General features: G+C 43.2%; 1 protein-coding gene across 4 annotated transcripts in view; it reads right to left on the bottom strand.

Moving 5' to 3' along the window:
- The window catches only part of LOC126268147 (ETS-like protein pointed), a 739,728-nt gene that overhangs the window by 573,067 nt on the left and 143,308 nt on the right, over positions 1-23,353 (bottom strand). For 2 of the 4 annotated variants that reach the window (XM_049973681.1, XM_049973682.1), the window contains exons 1-2: positions 1,272-1,351; positions 1,071-1,186 (exon numbers count right to left, since the gene is read on the bottom strand). The exons of the other annotated variants lie outside the window; for them this stretch is intronic. In XM_049973681.1, the coding sequence (XP_049829638.1) occupies positions 1,071-1,106 (36 nt within the window). In that variant the 5' untranslated portion in view covers positions 1,107-1,186; positions 1,272-1,351. Of the gene's footprint in view, positions 1-1,070; positions 1,187-1,271; positions 1,352-23,353 lie in introns of those variants that run through there. 4 annotated transcript variants of the gene reach the window in all.

The raw sequence follows: 23,353 nt of genomic DNA, 5'->3' as shown, positions 1-23,353 counted from the left end.
GTCTAAGGGTATCCTTGGCTTTCGGCACGAACATAATTCAGAATGCTGCACGAAAAAAGCATTTATGAAGTTCTCGCACAGTGGTCAATTCAAGACTTTTATGCTCCATGCTAGTTTATTCCATAACATCTAACTTGAATAGATGTTTTGAGCTCTGAATGTATTGAATAGTACTTAGGTTGTTCGTTTTACATAAATCACTACCTTGTTGGAAAAGTGGCCGCAGCCTGAGGGAAGAGCCTTGGGACGTGGAAATGAAGTCGTGCCATGCCAGCTGGCTTCCCGCTGTATTCGCGGAGCAGCGTCACTTTTCTGCTTCAGCCAGCACCGGCCTCGTCAGATAGTATTACCGCTGAAGCGCCCTTCTGTTTGCGGCAGCCGCAGGTTTCAATTACAGCCGCGCTGAGCGGTGAAAGAAGCTAGCACCCAAATATTTATGGCCCATCATGCCTGCACCGCTGCTTGGTCGCAGTGGAGAGAAGTGAAGGACCGATGTCAACTGTTGTATGCTAGCTTTCGTAACAATCACATGACAATAGTTACAGTTTTACATACTCCCGGCATGACGATGAAATTCAGCAAAGCTGCATATTCCAGCTTCTCGCTTTCGCCGTTACTAGATGGAGTCGTCACCAGATTGTGATGCTCATTAGAACAGGCACGAAACGCAAGATAAATTCTATTTTCTGCCTCTATTCATCTACGTCTATGTTTTATATGGCAGGGCATTTGGAAATCAATACTGTGTGTGTGTGTGTGTGTGTGTGTGTGTGTGTGTGTGTGTGTGTGTGTGTGTGTGTGTGTGTGTGTGCGTGCGCGCGCGCTTGTAGAGGGAGGTTAGATCAAAGGAAAGGAGGCGTGTATCCGCTTCAAACAACGAGCTCGTTCGCTAAACGCAGAACTAGACACAACTCAAAATAAATACTTTAATTTTATGAGAAACCTTATAGACTATAACGTTTACTATCCATTATTTAACGAAGACTTAACGGCTCGTAGTGAGTAAGAAATCACATAATTTCTTTTACTGAAATGTATGGTAAACGTGATCCGTTTTTGTGCTTACTCACCCAAAAACCAGCGACTTCGTCGGCAAAACTCAACATTTTTCAGTCTGTTAAACTCTAATAGACGTTCAATTAGTGGTTCCAGGATAGACACTCAAACGATGCGCCTTCGCTGTTTACTGAAAGAAATTTCACTTGATAATGACCTTATGTAAGTAAAGCGCAGGCAATTCCCGAAGGTACAAAAGGGAAAATAGTACACACCACGCAGTTACCAGCGTGTAGTATTTGCAGGCGCGCACACAAATTTCACACCAGTTTCTTTCTAAAGCTTGCCGACGACTGAACTTCATAACGCAATGAACAAAGTGCAATGAAGTAATGTTATCTGCGCGCATATCTGTTGGTGGGCTCATGATAACTCACGATTAGTGTGCCTTATCTGAGTAGATATCTGCAACCACGTTTTATAATGTCGTAACATCTTGACACCAAAGGAACTGTGACAAGAGTTAAACGTTTTTGTGATGGGAACACATTACGTTTGCAGTTATTTTTGATTATGTGAAATGTTTCGTGCGCTGTTTTATACTTACTTAGGGAAAAATATTGATCAAGAAATTCAAATTATGCGTAATCATATATGTGAATACAGGAATGATTCCAATGAGCGAGGCGGCGCAGTGTAGAGCCAATGGATAATGGTAGAAAGCAGGAACAACTACGGGTAAGGCTGATTTGCATTACGAAGTAATTCGCGACGACACTGTTGTATATAACATTCTCAGACTTTCTGCTGCGTCAGTTCAAGAAAATACCTCGAGCTTTAGACGGTTACTTCCATCGTCTTCGTCAGGGGGCAAGTAAGTAATCCGTACGGCTTCCGACCGTTGTGCAGAACATCAACGACATATTAAAAATCGAAAACTAGAGAAATCTGCAGTTGAACACAGCCTCACAAACAAACAAAAAATACTGTTTGACAAAATAAAATTATTGAACCAGGGTGCTACATACTGGAATTTTATAATTAGAGAGATTATAAAAATACGAATACGCAAGACGAACTTGAACGGCGACAGAGAATGTAATCCTAGCAGTGCATGGAAGCGAGCTCTCGATGCGGAGTAGAAGCAGAGCTATTCGTCGCAATGTTTACGCCACTATCAGAAGCCGTCTATGGGCTATATAAGGCCACCACAGCAGCAGTTTAGACAGTCACTTGCTCTTGATGAAGATGATGGACCTAATCGTCGATAGCTCGAGGGTTTACCTTGAACTGACACAGCAAGAAGTCCGAGAATGTTTTAGACAAGCCTAATTAGTGTTGGAAGCCCTCTACTTTTACGTTCGTGGTCTTTTCGCAGGACGTCTGAAACAGAAAATAATATATTGGTCGGCTCTTCTACGACTGGTAGCTCTCGGAATTTTAACAACAAACCACATCGTGATACATACTCTGAACTGGAAATGCACGAGAATCTCCGTGAAGCTTTCGCTTCAACTAAACGAAACTACGACTAACAGCGTGGCTTTTCATCGGATCTTCTGTATTTCCTCTTTCAATCCTACATGGTAAGGGTCTCAGGTTGAGGAGCAATATTCAAGCCCTGGCCGAACCATACCCCTGTAAGATATCACCTTCGCGGGCATTCATTTCCAGAGAATTCTTGCAATGACTCTCAATCTACGAATAGTTTTAAGTAGTCGTTCCACTTTAAATCGTTCCACACGCGTAATTCCAGATATTTAAAGGATGTGACTTATTCCAGTGGTTGTTCGGATATCGTGTAATCTTACAATAATAGGTCTTTCTGTTATTTATGCAAAATACGTTTTGTTGATGTCGAGGATAAACTGACAATCTCAACACAAAGCGCCCGTCCTCTGCAGATCTTCCTGCATTTCGCAATAGTTTACTGTCGTGACCAGATCTCTATCTACTTGGAGCTTTCGACATTATATACTTATATAGTTCTTAAAATGTTGAATTGCGTAATGAGAAATGCATCATATTGGGTACTTCCAGAAATTAGATACTCTGTTGTTTTAGTGTTTTATAAAAGAAACCTATTAATCCGCCCTTGATTTTAGAGACAAATGGACACAGAGATTCACCAACGTAAGACATAAAAATGACGAACGCCAGTGTGTTTACTTAATAGAAACGAGGAAACTATAAAAGTGAAGGAAATGAGCTAACAGCAAAAAGTGGTCATCACGCACGAAGATAACCGATATTTCGATAATGGGTTGGAGCCACGCATAGTAACTCCGACGGCAGCATCGATTCGAGAATCAATTACTGCACGCGAGCGGGATGGGCGAGACCTCTGCCGGCTGCGTCCTTAGCCGATAGCAGTGTCCAATCCATAAAACTGAGTACCTATTCTACCAACGTCCTAGCACGGCAAACTTCTAGCATTATCAGTAAAACTTCACGTTTACCTATACTGCTAATGTAAACAAGAACGGGTATTATTCAAAAGCATCGAAGTACAAATCTCGATTCAGTGTAGCTTTGTCTTTTGATTCTTTATTTTACTCAAATATTAAGTTTAACCAGGACCTAGATCTGAGGTCTGTCTCGAAAACACTAGGTACCGACGGAATGTTGTAACTCCACATCTAAACCATACAGTGAAAGGAGACAACTGATTTACCGTCGCGTAAAAGTGCGCCTTACCGAAGAAATGGGAATCAACACAGCTACAGGGCTTTGAGTAATTGTCTTTGGATTTCAAAAAAGCTTAACGCAGTGTAGTGTCGCAGGTCAAATTCAGGCTGGTGACGCTTCAGAAGTGACGGTTAATGTAGCAGGGTAAATAATTAATCCCTGTCCGCCAATAAACGCGTTTTCAATTATATCTGCGAGAGCAGTACATTGCATAATTTCCCTCGCGCGTCGCAGGACGCCGAGAGTAGGTGGATTCCGGACGCGACTGCGCATCGACACTGGAGCTCCGAAGGCGAACGGAAGAAACGTTTCAAAGATAACATCCAACACAGTTCGTAGCTTCGGGATCACAGGAAAGGACTCCGACGACTCGGCCTTAGCTCTGGGGCAGGCGCTGGCGAGTCAAGAAACGCAAGCCCAGACGCAGAGCTATAAGAGTCGACGTGGCGTAACGCCCTGCTACGAACAGTTACCGGAGGAGGCGGTTACAAAAAGCGGACTGCGAGGCCATTCCGCCGCCTTCTGCCTGTCGGCACCAGCCAGCCGAGCTGCATTCTGCGCTGCCCGCTACACCAAGACATACAATAGCTTTACCACGTGCCAGATGCAGTTCCGGAGATCCATGACTATTCCGTGCAGTTCGAGGATGGCTACTACTCGTAGTACGATCAGTAATACTATTCTTTTTCTTCAAGATGTGACATATCTTGAGGCAGTTCGAAGTTATACATAAAAATTAGCAGTTTTTTCACATATACGCATCCTTCCGTTATTTCATCCCAAGACAACTTTAAAAATAAAATTCATCTGCTCAAGGCTATGGACTCACTTCACTGCACGACTCCAAAGGCTCCCACTAGATGAGCGGACGCTTGAGCGGTGGCGCCCAACTCGAAGATAGTCTGTTTGAATACTGGATGAGGAAATGTTTGAATCGCAAGGATTTTGCCAGCAGAGGAACGAACAGTTCCTGCTCACCATTCTTCGCTTGAAACCCCATGTCAGACTTCGCATCTCTCCTCGGCATCTCTCTGACTATTTATTTAATCGTGAAGAATCAACGATTTACTCGTTGACACTACTGCATTTAAGGTTCACTTTCGCGTGGAAATAATTGTTCCAGTTGCTCCTCAAAATCAAGAATAGAACACTTCTCAGAAAATAGCGAAATGGGGAAATCCACGCAGGTGTTTTGGGGGTATATCCCTGCAACTCCAATGTGAAAACAATTCTACAATGATAATCCCCACCAAAGATGACAGCACCCACCGAGTAAAATAATCTTAATCTGTCTTGAAGATTTAATCAACGGATGGAAGAAGAATGCACGATATGAGATAAGAAAGGCTTTCTAACTGAGAAGGAATGACGTGCCAATGAAAGAAAAGATTGTGGCATAGGAACGAAACGAGTAAGCTGTTTTTCATTATATCAATGCCAATAAAGCACAAAACAGATCGAACAGCCAGCTAATTATTCTTCAGCGTCAGTTTCAGACTTCTCACATCATGGCAGTAGCTCAGATATAGACATTGACTTACTATTTGGCGAAGAAGTATTCGAATAGGAAGAAAAAAAGAAGAAGAATCGGGGGATTCAAGGAAGACTCAGAGGACCCAGAAAAGTACACTATTTACTAGGTACCTAGATAGCTTAGCCTCAGTAACTGAACTCTTTCAGGTTGCCCTACTAATTGTCCTTTCGTGACTAAGAATGTGTCATTATTGAAAGTATTTTTAAGCAGGAAATTACGAGACATTTCAGTTTAAACCCTTCAAATAGCCCTTTGTGAAATTGTTGTGTTGTGGCCATGTTTAGCTCTAATGAGTAAAAGACACGAACTGTGGGACTTTAACCCGCAATATCTTTTTTAACTAAATTGTAAATTTCTCTGTAATTAATATATAGATAGAGCTGTAATTTGTATGTGTTATAGGAAACAGCCCAACCAATGACTTCAATCTGAAATCACGGGAAAAATCTACCCTTCGTTGCTACAACGATAGAAAAATTGAATACTGCGTGGCTTTATCATCTACCACAGAAAAAGTTTTGTGATAACATTTGCGACTTACAATTACCCCTAAAATATTTTTTATCTGTTGCGGTCTCGTATCTTAATTAATAGTCGTCCAATCTCCTAGTAATGAATGTCCTACAAAGCCTGACTAACTAGTAGTTAAGCTACAAGTCCGCAATAAATAAAAATTTTTAAGCCTGTTTTACATTTGCAAATTACACTACTGGCCATTAAAATTGCTACACCGCGGAGATGACGTGCTACAGATCCGAAATTTAACCGACAGGAAGATGATGCTGTGATATGCATATGATTAGCTTTTCAGAGCATTCACAAAAGGTTGGCGCCGGTGGCGACACCTACAACGTGCTGACATGAGAAAAGTTTCCAACCGATTTCTCATACACCAACAGCAGTTGACCGGCATTGCCTGGTGAAACGTCGTTGTGATGCCGCGTGTAAGGAGGAGAAATGCGTACCATTACGTTTCCGGCTTTGATAAAGGTCGGATTGTAGTCTATCGCGGTTGCGGTTTATCGTATCGCGACTTTGCTGCTCGTGTTGGTCGAGATCCAATGACTGTTAGCAGAATATTGAATCGGTGGGTTAAGGAGGGTAATAAGGAACTCCGTGCTGGATCACAACGGTCTCTTATTACTAGCAGTCCAGATGACAGGCATCTTATCCGCATGAATGTAACGGATCGTGCAGCCACGTCTCGATCGCTGAGTCAACAGATAGGGACGTTTGCAAGACAACAACCATCTGCACGAACAGTGCGACGACATTTGCAGCAGCATGGACTACCAGCTCTGAGACCATGGCTGCGGTTACCCTTGACGCTGCGTCACAAACAGGAGAGCCTTAGATTGTGTACTCAACGACGAACCTGGGTGCACAAATGGTAAAACGTCATTTTTTGGATGAATCCAGGTTCTGTTTACAGCATCATAATGGTCGCATCCGTCTTTGGCGACATCGCGGTGAACGCACATTGGAAGCGTGTATTCGTCATCGCCATACTGGCGTATCACCCGGCGTGATGGTATGGGGTGCCATTGGTTACATGTCTCGGTCACCTCTTGTTCGGATTGACGGCACTTTGCACCGTGGACGTTACATTTCAGATGTGTTACGACCCGTGACTCTACCCTTCATTCGATCCCTGCGAAACCCTACATTTCAGCAGGATAATGCACGACCGCATGTTGCAGGTCCTGTACGGGCCTTTTTGGATACAGAAAATGTTTGGCTGCTGCCCTGGCCAGCACATTCTCCCGGTCTCTCACCAATTGAAAACGTCCGGTCAATGGCGGCCGAGAAACTGGCTCGTCACAATACGCCAGTCACTACACTTTATGAACTGTGGTATCGTGCTGAAAGTGCGCGGGCAGCTGTACCTGTACACGCCATCCAAGCTCTGTTTGACTCATTGCCCAGGCGTATTAAGAACGTTATTTCGGCCAGAGGTGGTTGTTCTGGGTACTGATTTCTCAGGATCTACGCTCCCAAACTGCGTGAAAATTTAATCACATATTAGTTCTAGTATAATATGTTTGTCCAATGAATACCCGTTTGTCATCTGCATTTCTTCTTGGCGTAGCAATGGCCAGTAGTTTATGTTGCCAAGGTCCTTTATTTTCAGATTTCAGTCGAATAAGAAATCGTTGAGGACCCACATGTGTGCTGAAACACGTTTTGGAGGCAAAGGAACACAAGAATAATTAACTGTTTTGGATAAACAGGTGTAACCCAATGCTTCAATCTGTCCATAGATTTGCTAAAATGCGGCCGTGTGATAATTGTACAAGCCGGGAACACGAGGCTATGGGTGCAGCCTTATCGCAGCCGGCGGCGCGCCTTTGCTGGAACAGAGGGCCCTTGTTAACGTCGGCGCGAATGCGTTTCGGTCCGCCCACGCGGGACCACACAGCGGCGACGGCGCGCCAGCTGAGCACCGTCACAGACGCGACCTCATTCTGAAGCCGCCAGGTGCCACCCGTTCGTCACACTCCTCCAAAGACTTAGGCCTTACTGTCACAAGACACGCCCAGTCAAAATTCGATACTGATTATTTGGAGAACTGGACGCCAAAACCGTGACTTTCTTCGATTTTTGTGTGTGCAGGCATGTACACCTATACACCTATTCCACAGTCTGTAACCATTCATGTGTTAAATCTACTTCATTCTCCTTCACCTCTGCTTCCATTACAATCTGATTCATTTTGTCGATATTCATCTTACAACTTCTCCTGAATATCCTATCCATTCCGTTAAAAGAATCTTCTAAGTCTTTTGTTGCCCCCGAAAGAAAATACGAGGGGTGTTCAATAAGGAATACGATAAAGCTTGATTCACATTTATCGTACAGTCCCCATTCTTTTGGCTGCAAAACCACATATTTTTTAACATAATCTACGTTCAATGCGACGGCCTTACGCCATCTTAATAGGAGGGCCTCTATGACCGCATAATACCACTCTACTGCTCCACATTGGTGCCAACGTGTTGCTGAATCAATAACCTCCCTATCATTCACTTACTGCTTCCCGCGGAGAGCATCCTTCATTGAGCCACGCGCATAGGAGTCGGAAGGTGCTGATCGGGGTTATACGGTGGATGAGGAAGAACAGTCCAGTATTGTTTTGTGAGCTCCTCTCGGCTGCGCAGATTTGTATGAGGCTTGGCGTTGTCATGGAGAAGGAGAAGTTCGTCTCCATTTTTGTGACGACGAACACGCTAAAGACATTTCTTCAGTTTCTTGAGGGTATCACAATACACTTGATAATTGATCGTTGCACCATGAGAGAGTCAATCAAGCAGAACAAACGCTTCAGAGTCGCAAAAGACCGTCGCCATGACTTGACCGGCTCGGGGTGCGGCTTTCAACTTTTTCTTCGGAAGAAAGCAGACATGGCGCTACTTCATATATTGCCATTTTGTTTCCGGATCGAAGTGATGAACCCATATTTCATCGCCCGTGACGATCTTCGACAAAAAATTGTCTCGATCAACCTCGTAACACGTGAGCAATTCCGCACAGACGTTCTTCGTTGCACTTGGGTTAGCCGGCGAAAAACCCAGCGGTCACACACCTTTCAGTAACCCAACTTGTGGATGAATGTGTCAGCACTGCCAACAGAGAAGTCCAGTTGTGCAGCGAGATATTTGGCTGTGATCCGTCGATCACACCGAATGAGAGAGTGCGCACGTTCCAACATTGCTGGAGTCAGAGCTGTGCGCCCGGCGCACGAGAGAGATCGGTCAGGTTTGCGAGACTTGTTGCGACGATGACAGACGTCTCATCCAACGACTTTCAATGTTATTGGTCACTGCCAGGTCTGCGTAGACATTCTGCAAGCGTCGATGCTGTCTTCCTATAATACCAGTTCTCCACATTTGCCAAACAGGGTTTCGCGAGAACACCGTCGCCTTTCTACCAAAGATTACCATTGACGAAAAGTGTGATTTCATCCACATGAGTGCTAAAAGGAGTTCGTTAAACTTCGGTTACACGACAAATCAGTCAAACATAAAGGCCTTAAATTCAACTAAATACTTAGGAACGACAATTACAAACAACTTCAATTGGAAGGAACACACAGAAAATGTTGTGGGGAAGGCTAACAAAAGACGGTTTTATTGCTAGGACACTTAGAAAATGTAACAGATCCGATAAGGAGACTTCCTACACTACGCTTGTCCGTCCTCTTTTAGAATACTGCTGCACGGTGTGGGATCCTTACCAGATAGGACTGAAGGAGTACATCGAAAAACTTCAAATAAGGGCAGCACGTTTTGTATTATCGCGAAATGTGGGAGAGAGTATCACAGAAATGATACAGGATTTGAGCTGGATATCATTAAAATAAAGGCGTTTTTCGTAGCGACGGAATCTTCTCACGAAATTTCAATCACCACCATTCTCCTCCGAATGCGAAAATATTTTGTTGACACCGACCTACGTAGGGAGAAACGATCACCACGATAAAAATAAGGGAAATCAGAGCTTGTACGGAAAGATATAGGTGTTCGTTCTTTCCGTGCGCTTTACGAGATTGGAATAAGAGAGAACTGTGAAGGTGGTTCGATGAACACATTGCCAGGAACTTAAATGTGACTTGCAGATTATTCATGTAGATGTAGATTAGGTTCCCAGAATATCTCACTTCCAATATAATATGAACTATATCGACCTCTCCGAATTCGTTCGGTATCTCGTGTAATACCTACTACATATGGGCTCCATATAGTAGAGTAATTCCCTAGTATAGAACGCAATGTAAAGCGTTATACATATAGTGTGCAGCGCTGAAACTACAAATGTATGTGTCCTACCTGGTACACGCACATAGATGATAGTGCACTATGACGTGAATTCGACAGAAATCACTACTGTAAGTAACGTATTTGAAATATGCTTAGTGAATTCCTGTCGCAACATCTAGTTTGACATACCGTTCCCGTTTTTAGTGAAGTGCTATATACTTCCAAATAGACGAACAAATCCTGTTCCACCTAAGCCTCCTCCAACCGCACTTGAGTCTCCTTGAGTGGAGTAATATGGGGGAACTTGAGATTTCCACCGCTCAATCCACAACCAACTCAACTCTCTAACACAGTAAAGTGTTTAGGACTAATCACTGATAGAAAAATACCATGAAATGCACAAATCCGATAACCACGAACTACCAACAGATCGCACCTGGGTTTTACATCTTTCTACCATTATCCTGAACTATAAATCCCTCATACTCCCTATGCAAACTCCTGCCAAGATTGCCTGGACCTCTGCCTCAAGAAAATTTTATAAATCTTTTGAATCCTAAAAAGACATCCACTCGGCTTCGCCTTCTGCACCCGACTAACTTCACCAACTCGCGTCCTATACCAACTGATTCACTTCCCACAGCCTCTACCTGGAGCACCTTCTAGCGCAATATATGTACTAATCGCAAAACCCAGTCCCGGCACCCAATATCTTACCCACTATCATCATCCAGTCAGCCTGCTGCGCCACTACATATCCCATTTTCAACACTCCTCAATGCGTTCATTATCCATCCTCTCATGTCGTGACCTCATCCAACACTACTACCCAACGATGAAATACAGCACGAGATATACCCTTCTCCCTAGCCCTAGTCACAATGCCCCACCTCACACCGTCCTCCCAGTTTAATACCTACACGTTAATGACTTTTCGTCGCTACCTGTCGTTCTACAGAGCCCCACAATCAAACGACCATTCCACCGCCACCATAACCCTGATCATATGCTTGCACCACCGTTACACCCTCTCGTCATTCACATTATCATCAGATTACATTTTAACTGTAATATTAAATCATGTACAAAGTTTCAAAAATAATATGCAATGAGTTGACAATGTCTTGGGATAGCGATGTGCACAGGTAATGGTAGTATCTCGTACATAAGGTATAAAGAATAGTGAATTGGCAGATTTGTCATTTGTACTTAGGTGATTCATGTGAATAGCTTTCCGACGCGATTAAGGGCACACGACGGGAATTAACAGATTTTGAACGCGGAATGGTAGATGAAACTATGCGCAAAGGAGATCCCATTTCGGAAATCGGTAACGAATTGAATATTCCGAGATACACAGTGTTAAGAGTCTGCCGAGAATACCATATTTCAGACATTACTTTTCACCACGCACAACGCAGTGGCCGACAGCCGTCACTTAACGACCGAGTGCAGCGGCCTTTGCGTGTAGTAGTAAGTCCTAACAGACAGGAAACACTGTGTGACAGGACAATGCTGCAAAATTTGGCGTTATGGGTTACGGTAGCAGACGACCGACGCGAATGCCTTTGCCAACAGTACGACAATGTCTGCAGCGCCTCTCCTGGGCTCATGAACATATCAGTTGCAACCCTATAAGACCGGAAAACCGTGGTATCATCAGATGTATCCCGATTTCAGTTGGTAGGAGCTGATGGCAGGGTTCGATTGTGGGGCAGACGTCACGAAGCCATGGACCCAAATTGTCAACAAGGCACTGTACAAGCTTGTGTTGGCTCCATGGTGGTGTGATCTGCGTCCTCTGGTTCAACTGAACCGATCATTGACTGGAAATGGTTACGTTAGCTACTCGGAGACCATTTTCAGCCATTCATCGACTTTATGTTCCCAAACAACGATGGTATTTTTATGGCACCGTGTCACCGAGCTGCAATTGTTCCCGACTGATATGAAGAGCATTCTGGATAGTTCGATCGAATGATCTGGCCACCCAGATCGCCCAACATAAATCCCTTCGAACATTTATGGTATATAATCGAGATGCCAGTTCGCGCACGAAATCCTGCACCCGCCACACTTTTGCTGTTACGGACGGCAGTAGAGCCAGTATGGCTCAATATTTCTGCAGGGGACTTCCAACGCCGGTCGAAAGGAGGTCCGACAGAACTGGAGGTATGATTTTTTTGTCACCTCAGTCTAGGACTAATGTGTTTTTAAATAAAATTTATTATCATCTGTTTTATCTGTTCTGAAACCCCCTTTCAAATTTTTGTAATCTTTTGGTGAAGAGTAGTTTCATCCGCTGTCAGCCTCCCCCCTCCCCCCCTGGTACCACCCTCTCCATTGGCGGGGAACTGAAATAATAAACTCCAGTTCTATTATGCACATGGAAGAGGTTAACAAGATTAACACGAACATGATGTCCTCTTTAAGACGCATGACGATGTATCGACGCGCTTCGTAATGAGGCAGGATGTGGAATAACTAATAAAAAATAATTTGGATTTTAGAAACTTTTGAGAATAGAATGTGTCCATTAAACTAAACTGGTCTTATAGTAATCTTTTATTCTGTGTTGTTGGATCTGTTACTTGAGATTGGTACAAGGGCCGAAACTGCGATTCAAAATGAATTTAACAACAGTCCAGGTCGAAATGTCATTTATGAAAGACGTTCTGTAGACGCTCTACACAAGCGTGTAGTTGCACCGTGAATCGCGCCTGATCACAGTACAGTCTCCGTCCGTCTCTGCCTCTTCCCCTTCCCCTCCCCCTTTCCCACCCGTGTCATTACTCATGACCTGTCGGTTATGTCAACAGCAGCGTATCATTTCGTGTGATGGCCATTGGAGCGTGTTGCGGCAGCGCAGCCGGGCTTCACTTGTTGCGCCGCACGTGATACCAGAGGGCGCGGCCCGCGCTGCCAGCGTTGCCAACTTCACTGCCCTCGCGCCGCCGCAACCCCTAGGCTAGGGACAGGCAGGCAGGCGGGCGCGTGCCGTGCCGTCTCTCCTCGTCCCGTCTCCTGTCTCCTCGTGTCGCAGCGCGGCGCCCGGTTTTTCCGCTCGACTTCTTATCGCCCGTTGCCGGCCACAGCAGCCGGTTTCACCTTGTCGCCCATCCATCAGGTACACGTGCAGGAATCCGCGGCACGAAGCGGCGCCAACGTTCATTCACAGTTCGCTTTTAAGGCAAGGAATTCAGTCTTTTTTAACGGCCGTATACTGTCGAGCTGAAAGGTTTCTCGAATACCAATGAGGGAGCATATTTATTCGTGCCTGTTGCTGCACATCAAATAGTATGACGTACTTTCGATTCGTAAATGCTCCCTAAGAGAATAAATTGGTCCCGAATAACATTGAACTACACACTGGTTGTTCCACAGTTCCTACGTCTCAAACTCTGTTCACGCTGCTTAATAGGCATTGTGTTAGGTCAGGTTTGTCCTGTACACGTCGACTCCAGAACAAAATCAACGACTTAACTGAAATGCAAAACGTGGATAATTCTTTACTGGAAAAACATCACAGATGAGAGACTTTATGTTACCAGTACGAACACACCACAAAGAGAATGAAGTGCAGAATTCACATGAAGGGACAACACTTTGACGACATACTCGATATTCATACCAACGTGACGCGCGAGTTGAACAACGTCCCAAAGAAGACATTTCTGACAGTTTCACATTGTCTTATGAAAGTTTTGTTCGTTGAACTGGAGTACGTGGAGATTAGGGGCCTATGCAGAGCACCTGTAGCATTAAAACCAAATTCGTAATTTTTCTCTTTTTTAGTACGCCCTAGAAACTTTTTGGGCTGATAGGTAAGAAGGAAACGCAAACTGTGAATATTAAATAGAAGAGAAGACTAGGTTCTGAATGTTGTATTATAGGAGAACGCTGAGGATCTGATGTGATCAGATGACTAGTTTGATGCAACTCTCCTGCACAGGCTTCATCTCCGAACAACTACTGCAATCCACATCAGTTTCAACATGCTTACTCTATTCATCTGTTGGTGTCCCTCTTCAGTTCTTAACCGGCACACTTTCCACTAGAACTAAATTGCTGACCACCTCGATGTCTCAGAATGTATTCAGCCAACAGATCCCTTCTTTTAGTTAAGTCACGACACCAACTTCTTTTCCTCCCCATTCCGATTCAGTACGTTCTTAGTGGTCACATGATCTACACATGTAATCTTCGGTGTTCCTCTGGAACAGGAAATTTCAAAAGCTTCTACTCTCTTCTTGTATGAACACACTGTCGCCCATGTTTCACTTCCATAGCCTTGTCGTTTCACCTATCATTCCGATTCAGTACGTTCTTAGTGGTCACATGATCTACACATGTAATCTTCGGTGTTCCTCTGGAACAGGAAATTTCAAAAGCTACTACTCTCTTCTTGTATGAACACACTGTCGCCCATGTTTCACTTCCATAGCCTTGTCGTTTCACCTATTTGAGCCTTTAACATTTCATCTCTCAAAGCTACCAATTCATCTTTTACTGTATTCCTTTCCACTGTTTTAATCAATAGTTGCCTAATGCAACCTTAAACACTCAGCAACTTCTGGTTCTCTCAACTTATCCAGGTCTCCCATCTTCTTAATTTAGTACCTCTTTGTAATTTCTTCAGTTTTAATCCACAGCCCATAACTAACAAATTGCGGTCAGAATACACATTTGCCCCTGGAAGTGTCTTACAGTTTCAAATCTAGTCCAGAGATCTCTGTGTTACCATTACTTACTTAATTTGAAACCTTCCGGAGTCTCCAGGTCTCTTTCGTGATTATTAAACCAAGTGTTAGCGATGGTTAAATATGCTCTGTGTAAAACTGCACCAATCTGCGTACTCTCATTCCTTTCCCCTAGTCCATATTCACCTACTTTTTTTGCTTCTCTTCCTTTTCCAACTATCGAATTTCAGTCCGCCACTACAATTACATTTTCCTCTCCCTTAGCCAGCTGAATAATCTCTTTTATCTCGTCATACATTAATCCAATCTCCATCATCTGCAGAGCTAGATGGCATGAAGAGGTATAGCATCAAACTGGGGAGATAAGAACTGTCTGGCACAACGACCAGAAGAAGGGATATGTTGATGGAACACGTCCTGGAGCACCACGAAATAGATAGTTTGATAATTCGGGGAAAAGTGGGGGTACATAGGTTTCTGTAGTTGGGAAGAGTTATACCAAATTCAAACCTCTTTTTGCTCTGCTCAATTATTATATCACAGACTTCCTTTGCTGCTACATTCCTTGTTGTAGACATGGCCTCGCTCCTTTTTGCTGCCGAATGAGGTAGCGCAGTGGTTTGCACACTGGACTCTTACTTGGGAGGACGACGGGCCCAACCCGCGTCCCGCCATCCTGATTTAGGTTTTCCGTGATTTCCCTAAATCGCTTCAGACAAATGCCGGGAATGGTTCCTCTGAAAGGGCGCGGCCGACTTCTTTCCCTATCCTTCACTGATTTAATGGGACCGATGACATCACTGTTTGGTCCCCTCCTCAAAATCAGCCCACCTACCTTTTTGCTACATTTGGTTCTCCCTCATTTATGATATCAATACTGCCCTAATTTTCAAATTTTCGTTTTCTGATGATGCTATTGTTTGCTTTATTGAGATGGGATATTTCGCTATACAAGATATGTACCTAGGGCATTATTTTATAAAATACCTCAAACCAACAGGAAAATTTTGGCTGTTGTAATTTCAATTTTAGGCCATGTGTTGGATTCACAATTGTCGTCTGCTTGTTGTTAATCTCCAATGTGTTGAAGACAATCTAGAATGGCTTCTTTATTCTTATGATCGGTGAGAATTGCTCTGGATTCAGAGTTCCATCTTGTGGCTTATCCATGAGACTTTTTGTATCACAATTGCATACAGAGCAACCACTCTGAGGTTAAGAAGAGGAGATCATTGGTACTTCTGCAGTAGCACTGAGAAACAGTTTTACTCGTTTATTTTGACTTATAGCTTGGGCAAGAATTATGTTCAGTTGATGTGCATAACAAGCGCCTTTAATACGCGAAAAAATACTCTTCTCTTACAACTGTTTGTGGTTTCGCTAAGCTATAAGCAGTGGTCAGGATGAATAAAGAAAGAAAAAGAAATCATATATGGAGAGCCCACGTGAGATTCCATCGTGACATTTATATATCAACAGAGGTGTAAAAGGCGCAAAACGTAAGCACGTACTTACGCTCTCTTCATAATTCATTTATAACTGTTGTGAAACATATTTGATAAAAGACTATCTTACTGTCCAATTACGGCTGCTCATCTCTTCTCAAAAGCTAGATGCAAGAACACCTCTATTTAGATCTGAATAAGCGCACCAATGTTGTTCACACATCATAAATGAATCTGGAGGGGAAAAATAACGAATGCCAAAGAAATAACGAATGCCAAAGAAATAACGAAAGCCAAGGAAGTCGCCTTGCATACTGCAATACGGTGTAGTTACAATCCTCTTTCACTGTACTGTTAAACACACACACTTTAAAAATATTTCTCGTATGACAATAATTCTAAAATATGTTTGGGTTAATAAACATGCGAACTACCTCCAGTAGTTAAAGATAATAGTATTCTATTCCATACTACAGCGATGTTTTACTGAAGCCCAAATGGTCTGTGCTACGGGAACGATTTACTAAAATATTGTTTTGTAGCCGACTGGCCAAGGGTGCTTTGGGCTCTTACTGGGAGTTCAGTCTAAGACAAACATAATTCTTTTTGGAACTGACTGGTTGCAATATTCTTACTTTCATACACTTTCCATGGTTTCTGAGCGATATGACAGAAAGATGTTGAATAAATACCTCTCATCCGCCCTCTTTATTGAGATCGAGCCATGGAAAAAAATCTATACAAATATACAATACAAGAACCTTCGACTGTATTCAAATGTTAAAAGCATACCATGTTCATTAAAGACAGCTTACTATGTGATTTCAGTGATTTTTCCAGCCTCCCTGTCTTTCAAATATCTCAGCTCTGAACAGCTTTATTTCTTTTTTATGTTAGTGGACACATCCGCACTTCCCTGTATGTTAATGCGTTTGCTGCTCCGTTCAACGTGTGTGTTTACAGCAATCTGAAGGATACAATCTTATTCTAATCACGCCTACAGAAAAAGAAAGAAAGAAAGGCCTTCCGCAACACTTCATTAACTAGGCTTTGCCGGCTCTACTGTACGTGACTAAATATACCGCTATCAGTGGCCGGGCAAGCTTGTGCCCTTTGCTTTTGTCGGTAAGTAAATTTGTGGACCCAGATAAATCAGTGTCCGTAGCGAGCGAGGGCAAGATGCTTCTGAATGAATGAGTCACTCGATACAGCGCGCGTGACCCCACAGCAGCTTTCGTTGCTTATTATCTGGCCCCGCTTTTTGTGCTTACGATGTCTTTCATTAACGAGTTGGCTTGCGTCCCATATATTTGCAAAGAGTTACTACAGTTCTAATGCCTCATGTGGAACTGCTTACACACGACCTGGCCCCTGAATGGATTCCCCTTCATTAACAATAATCTATTAAGCAGTCTTCAATTGAGTTTCCAATCATGAGTATTTATGAGATGACGGATGCGGGAGCAAAGAAGCATTTCTCATATTGCGTAACAGCAGATAGCAGACGCTTCCTACCGTTTTAAGGAAGTTCTCTTTTTTTATAAGCATTGCACATGGTGAATGATTCGGAAATTGTCTGTGACACACTAAAATTTTATGCCACCGAAAAGAGATTGCGTTGGCCTCCATATTTGTAACCGATCCGCACAGAAAACTTGAATACCGTTTTTAAACTTTTTCTGAGCGCTTTGTAACTAAAAATTTTGTTGAACAGCGTAAACTTATTGTGCCATGCCCTCTGCTTCTCGTATCTTCTCTATAATCTTAGTTATCGTTAGTGGCGATAGCGCTCCCACAAAGAATCACTGCGCAGAGTGAAGTACTGAAGAATATGTTCAGGAATCAGTATATTCAGATCAGTTAAGCGCACCATTTTTGTTCTCAGCACTTATAACGTTTCTGAAGCATAGAAGTAACAAGTATAGTTTGCAATTAACTCAAGATTTCAGGTTAATTTCCCCAAAGAGCTATAAAACGCCGACAACTATAGTAATGGAATGCAATCTTGGTTGAAGTAAAACGATAACAGTTCTCATTTTAAGGAAACATCAGGTATCAAAAAAGTGGAACATCTGACAGTAATAGCAGTTTTGTTCCAGGAAATCGCTTTATTAAATGTGGGGTCCTGCTCACGCGTCTCTTACAGGGCGCCTAAAGGATGCTGCCTTCTCGGATAGCTATACAGCAATTCAAGCAAATCACATTAACAGTTTTTATTACAATTCTAAAGGTGGCAGGGGTAAAATACAGGGAGCGAAACGCTATTTACAATTTGTACAGAAACCAGATGGCAGTTATAAGAGTCGGGCGACATGAAAGGGAAGCAATGGTTGTGAAGGGAGTAAGACAGGGTTATAGCCTCTCCCCGATGTTATTCAGTCTGTATATTGTGCAAGCAGTAAAGAAAACAAACGAAAAGTTTGGAGTAGGTATTAAAATCCAGGGAGAAGAAATAAAAACTTTGAGGTTCGCCGATGACATTGTAATTCTGTCAGAGACAGCAAAGGACTTGGAAGAGCAATTGAATGGAATGGACAGTGTCTTGAAAGGAGGATATAAGATGAACATCAACGAAAGCAAAACGAGGATAATGGAATGTAGTCGAATTAAGTCGGGGGATACTGAGGGAATTAGATTAGGAAATGAGACACTTTAAAGTGGTAAAGGAGTTGTGCTATTTAAGGAGCAAAATAACTGATGATGGTCGAAGTAGAGAGGATATAAAATGTAGACTGGCAATGGCAATGGCAAGGGCAAGGAAAGCGTTTCTGAAGAAGAGAAATTTGTTAAAATCGAGTACAGGTTTAAGTGTCAGGAAGTCATTTCTGAAAGTATTTAGTGTGTAGCGCAGCCATGTATGGAAGTGAAACATGGATGATAACTGGTTTGGACAAGAAGAGAATAAAAGCTTTCGAAATGTGGTGCTACAGAAGAATGCTGAAGATTAGATGGGTAGATCATGTAACTAATGAGGAGGTATTGAATAGGATTGGGGAGAAGTTTGTGGCACAACTTGACTAGAGGGATCGGTTGGTAGGACATGTCCTGAGGCATCAAGGGATCACAAAATTAGCATTGGAGGGCAGCGTGGAGGGTAAAAATCGTAGAGGGAGACCAAGATATGAATACACTAAGCAGATACAGAAGGATGTAGGTTGCAGTAGGTACTGGCAGATGAAGCTTGCACAGGATAGATTAGCATGGAGAGTTGCATCAAACCAGTCTCAGGACTGAAGACCACAACAACAATTACAATAAAGAAGATGGACAATACTTTACTTCGGATTTACAACGAGTTGTCGCTAGCGATGGGTGACATGCACACTATCAGTGTCCTTCACAACATACAACGTCCACGCTCGCTCATAAGTCACTGCTATTGTTAATATTACTGCTCTCTAGGCCTCTCTGGTAATATGCATCTTCTACTCTTCGGCCGAGGCTGCCAGGAGCGGCGCTTATATTCTCTCCGCTTAGAGGGCGCTCCTGTTGTGGTGCGGTACTAGTCATCAGGCTATTGGCTGACGTCGTCTCACAGCCGTCTCTGCTCTTGCGTTCTTCACCTTTCCGCCGGCGCTTGTCGATACGCCGGAAGATTTGACACTTGGCACTTGGTGCAGGGAGTGGCAACTGACCCTTAACATAGACAAATGTAATGTATTGCGGATACATAGAAAGAAGGACCCTTTATTGTATGATTATATGATAGCGGAAAAAACACTGGTAGCAGTTACTTCTGTAAAATATCTGGGAGTACAGAACGATTTGAAGTGGAATGATCATATAAAATTAATTGCTGGTAAGGCGGGTGCCACGCTGAGATTCATTGGGAGAGTCCTTAGAAAATGCAGTCCATCAACAAAGGAGGTGGCTTACAAAACACTCGTTCGACCTACACTTGAGTATTGCTCATCAGTGTGGGATCCGTACCAGATCGGGTTGACGGGGGAGATAGAGAAGATCCAAAGAAGAGCGGCGCATTTCGTCACAGGGTTATTTGGTAAAGGTGATAGCGTTACGGAGGTGTTTAGCAAACTCAAGTGGCAGACTCTGCAAGAGAGGCGCTGTGCATCGCGGTGTAGCTTGCTCGCCAGGTTTCGAGAGGGTGCGTTTCTGGAGGAGGTATCGAATATATTGCTTCCCCCTACTTAGACCTCCCGAGGCGATTACGAATGTAAAATTGGAGAGATTCGAGCGCGCACGGAGGCTTTCCGGAAGTCGTTCTTCCCGCGAACCACACGCGACCGGAACATGAAAGGGAGGTAACGACAGTGGCGCGTAAAGTGTCCTCCGCCACACACCGTTGGGTGGCTTCCGCAGTATAAATGTAGATGTAGATCCCTTCTGCTTTCCCGTGAACTACACCATCTGTCAGTTACGAAATAGAAACATTTGTTATTTCGCACGCATAAGTTTCGCGTAAATTTTAAACTAGCGTGCTAGAAAAAGGAGACGGAATTATTCACCTTACGAATACAGAACCACGAAGATGCTAAGGGTAAAAATAAATAAATAAAATAAAGTCTTACACTGAAGCGAGATTTGTAGAAACCAATAGCTTGCGGCAGTTGAGCATACTGCTGTGAGCTGTGCTGCATGCCGTATGGAGTAACGGTTAGAGTTGCTGCCTGGTGTCCTGTGGGTCGACAGTTCAAAACCGACCACCACCAATTGTTTGTTATTTACTATCATTTCTAGAAGGTTCTCCATATTTCTTAAGTTTCTCTTGTTTGGTATATTCTCAAACTCCACATTCGTAGTAACAGTAGCACTCTCCATCTAGAAGTCAGTTTTGTTCCGACAAAGTTGGTATCAATATAGAACGTGATTTATGTATCAAGTATTGTACCTCACTGACGGCCCTGCTTACAGATTTGGACTTAAGTGCGGTTACGACGTTACAGTATCAATACTATCCTACGTCTCTGCAGTTAGAGACTACTGACAATGAAACAATTCTTTGAATTCACTTTAGCAGGTAGATTATTATGATGTTTTACTACTCGAGCCAACATAGAACAAAGCACATTGTGATGCATATGCTGACGGCAGAAAAATATGTATCTGCAGCAACCACAGCTTTTTCACGAAATGACGGTGCGCGCGCTTGGTGTATGTCGCTGATTCTTCAAGGAAAGTGTATTTTAGGAATTGTAAAAAGAACTGAAAGAGCCGTTTCTTGAGAGTCTTGTACGTGTTCATCGAACTATTCAGTGTCGTCCTCTCGCTAAATGAATACATTCGCGGCGGTCTTCTGCACACTCCTTTAGCTGAGAGCGTAGACCACTACGCAGATGGTAATCTATGTCTCCACTACATTTGGAAGCATATTGGTGTCCACCAATTGGGCCAGTCGCTGGAAAGATCTGAGATCATCATCACAACTCGGACGGCTGGCGTCACAGATCGTGCCATGAACGGTACTGTAGTTGACTGTCCTCCGCGCACTCAGTAGGCCTTGTCACGCTGCATCGGACCTGGTATGAGTGTTGACAACACGCCTCACATCCATCATAACAAGACTATTGTCTCCCTCCGACATGTCAATACCTGCATAATTTCGGGGATCCTAAAAACTAGCACGATGCCCGAACTCTATCCATTCCCGGGTTTTCGAGCAAAAGGCCCTCGGTATTGGAGCAGGTTCGAGCTGTTTTAGGCATTATATGAACAAAAGACAGAGCTTGGTATCAGGAGGACGTGTGGGCTGGTAGGTTCGTAGAACCATCAACGACCTCCTATCCTGTGGTCCAAGACCTGGATGCGGTCTGCAAAAACTGGCCATATCAGGTGCATCGGAAGCCACAACTGCGTGAAAGCCACCAGGCGGCACTTTAGGTGCTTCAGTCGTCCCTTTGCGCCTATTCTCGGAGTAGCTGATTGGAAAATAGAAGTCATAAGTTTGCTCCACTCACTAGATGAACTAAAAAATAGTTAAAACCAAATCAAAAACTCGGAGGTAAATAGCATACATTACCCGAAATTTAATTTAAAAAGTTGAAAGAGAGGGTTTCCTAGAAGGATTCCAAGAATATGCATCTGCTATGAACACACACATCGTATAGAGAGGAGCAAGATAAGATTTTGATTGACTACATATAGTGCAAGGGCTGTTTCTTCTAGCGCTCTGTCTGTGTATATTGAGACCTTAACGAATGTTATGGATTCCACTGTTATTTGTAATGTGTAAATGCAGATTTTATAATATCTTTTGTCTGTATCACTGGTTCAACATACTCATCACCGTCAAGTCATCTAGTACACACTTCCAGCATAACTTCGTCAAATTGTCTGTTCTATATAATGTGTACTTAGACGTGCGCAACTGGTCATTTCCTTTTCGCGCGATTTTCGTTTGTATAAAGGTGGCAGGCAGAACGCGTATTAATGAAGATTGTACTGCAAAGTGACTTTTGGAAAATACTGAGGATTTACTGACTGGAATGAATAAGCAGAATCTCATCTTCAATCCACTGATAAAACTCAGTGAATCTGAACTTAGCGACAAAGAAAGACGTGACGATAATGTGGAGACCGTCGTACGTATCTATAATATTTATCGTGATGGCGATCTTATGTTCTCGTACTCTTACACTTTCTTAAAGTTCTTGGGCAACAATAAAACTATGTTCAAATATGTGTGAAATCTTATGGAACTTAACTGCTAAGGTCATCAGTCCCTAAGCTTACACACTACTTAACCTAAATTATTCTAAGGACAAACGCACACACCCATGTCCGAGGAAGGACTCGAACCTCCGCCGGGACCACTTGCATATCTCCAAGATTTTTTTTTATACAGATGATGATATTGGCGAAACTGTTATTGGAATAGACGTGTAATTCAGTTTCACTTCGGAAATAAACAGCAATTGGGGAGCATGTTATTGCCAAAAGAAAAGGAGGTAGAACTGGTTAAATGGTTTGGGAAACAGTCAATGAGTAAGTGATACAGGTAACGGGAAATCTATCTTGCAGATTTTCATCTCAGGTGCCGACGAATTTTCTTGGACGCTTAGAGAAGTAAGATGTGATACGAACATCTGAATTCGTTACCACACAGCCGGACGCCTGCTAATCAGGCAATATTATGTACTTGTAGATATATGTTTAAAATAGTCAGTGACGTGAGCAAGGCAGATAAAAGATAACAGCATGACACACATTGGCGAAATACAATCCTTGGTTGCACGCTGGAGGGATTTTGCAAAATGGCCGCTTCCTGGGGACAGG

The sequence above is a fragment of the Schistocerca gregaria genome, chromosome 4 (genome assembly GCF_023897955.1).
Source record: "Schistocerca gregaria isolate iqSchGreg1 chromosome 4, iqSchGreg1.2, whole genome shotgun sequence".
NCBI classification, from domain to species: Eukaryota; Metazoa; Arthropoda; class Insecta; order Orthoptera; family Acrididae; genus Schistocerca; species Schistocerca gregaria.
Note: the sequence above shows the minus strand (reverse complement) of the source record. Positions and strands in the feature narration are given on the sequence as shown.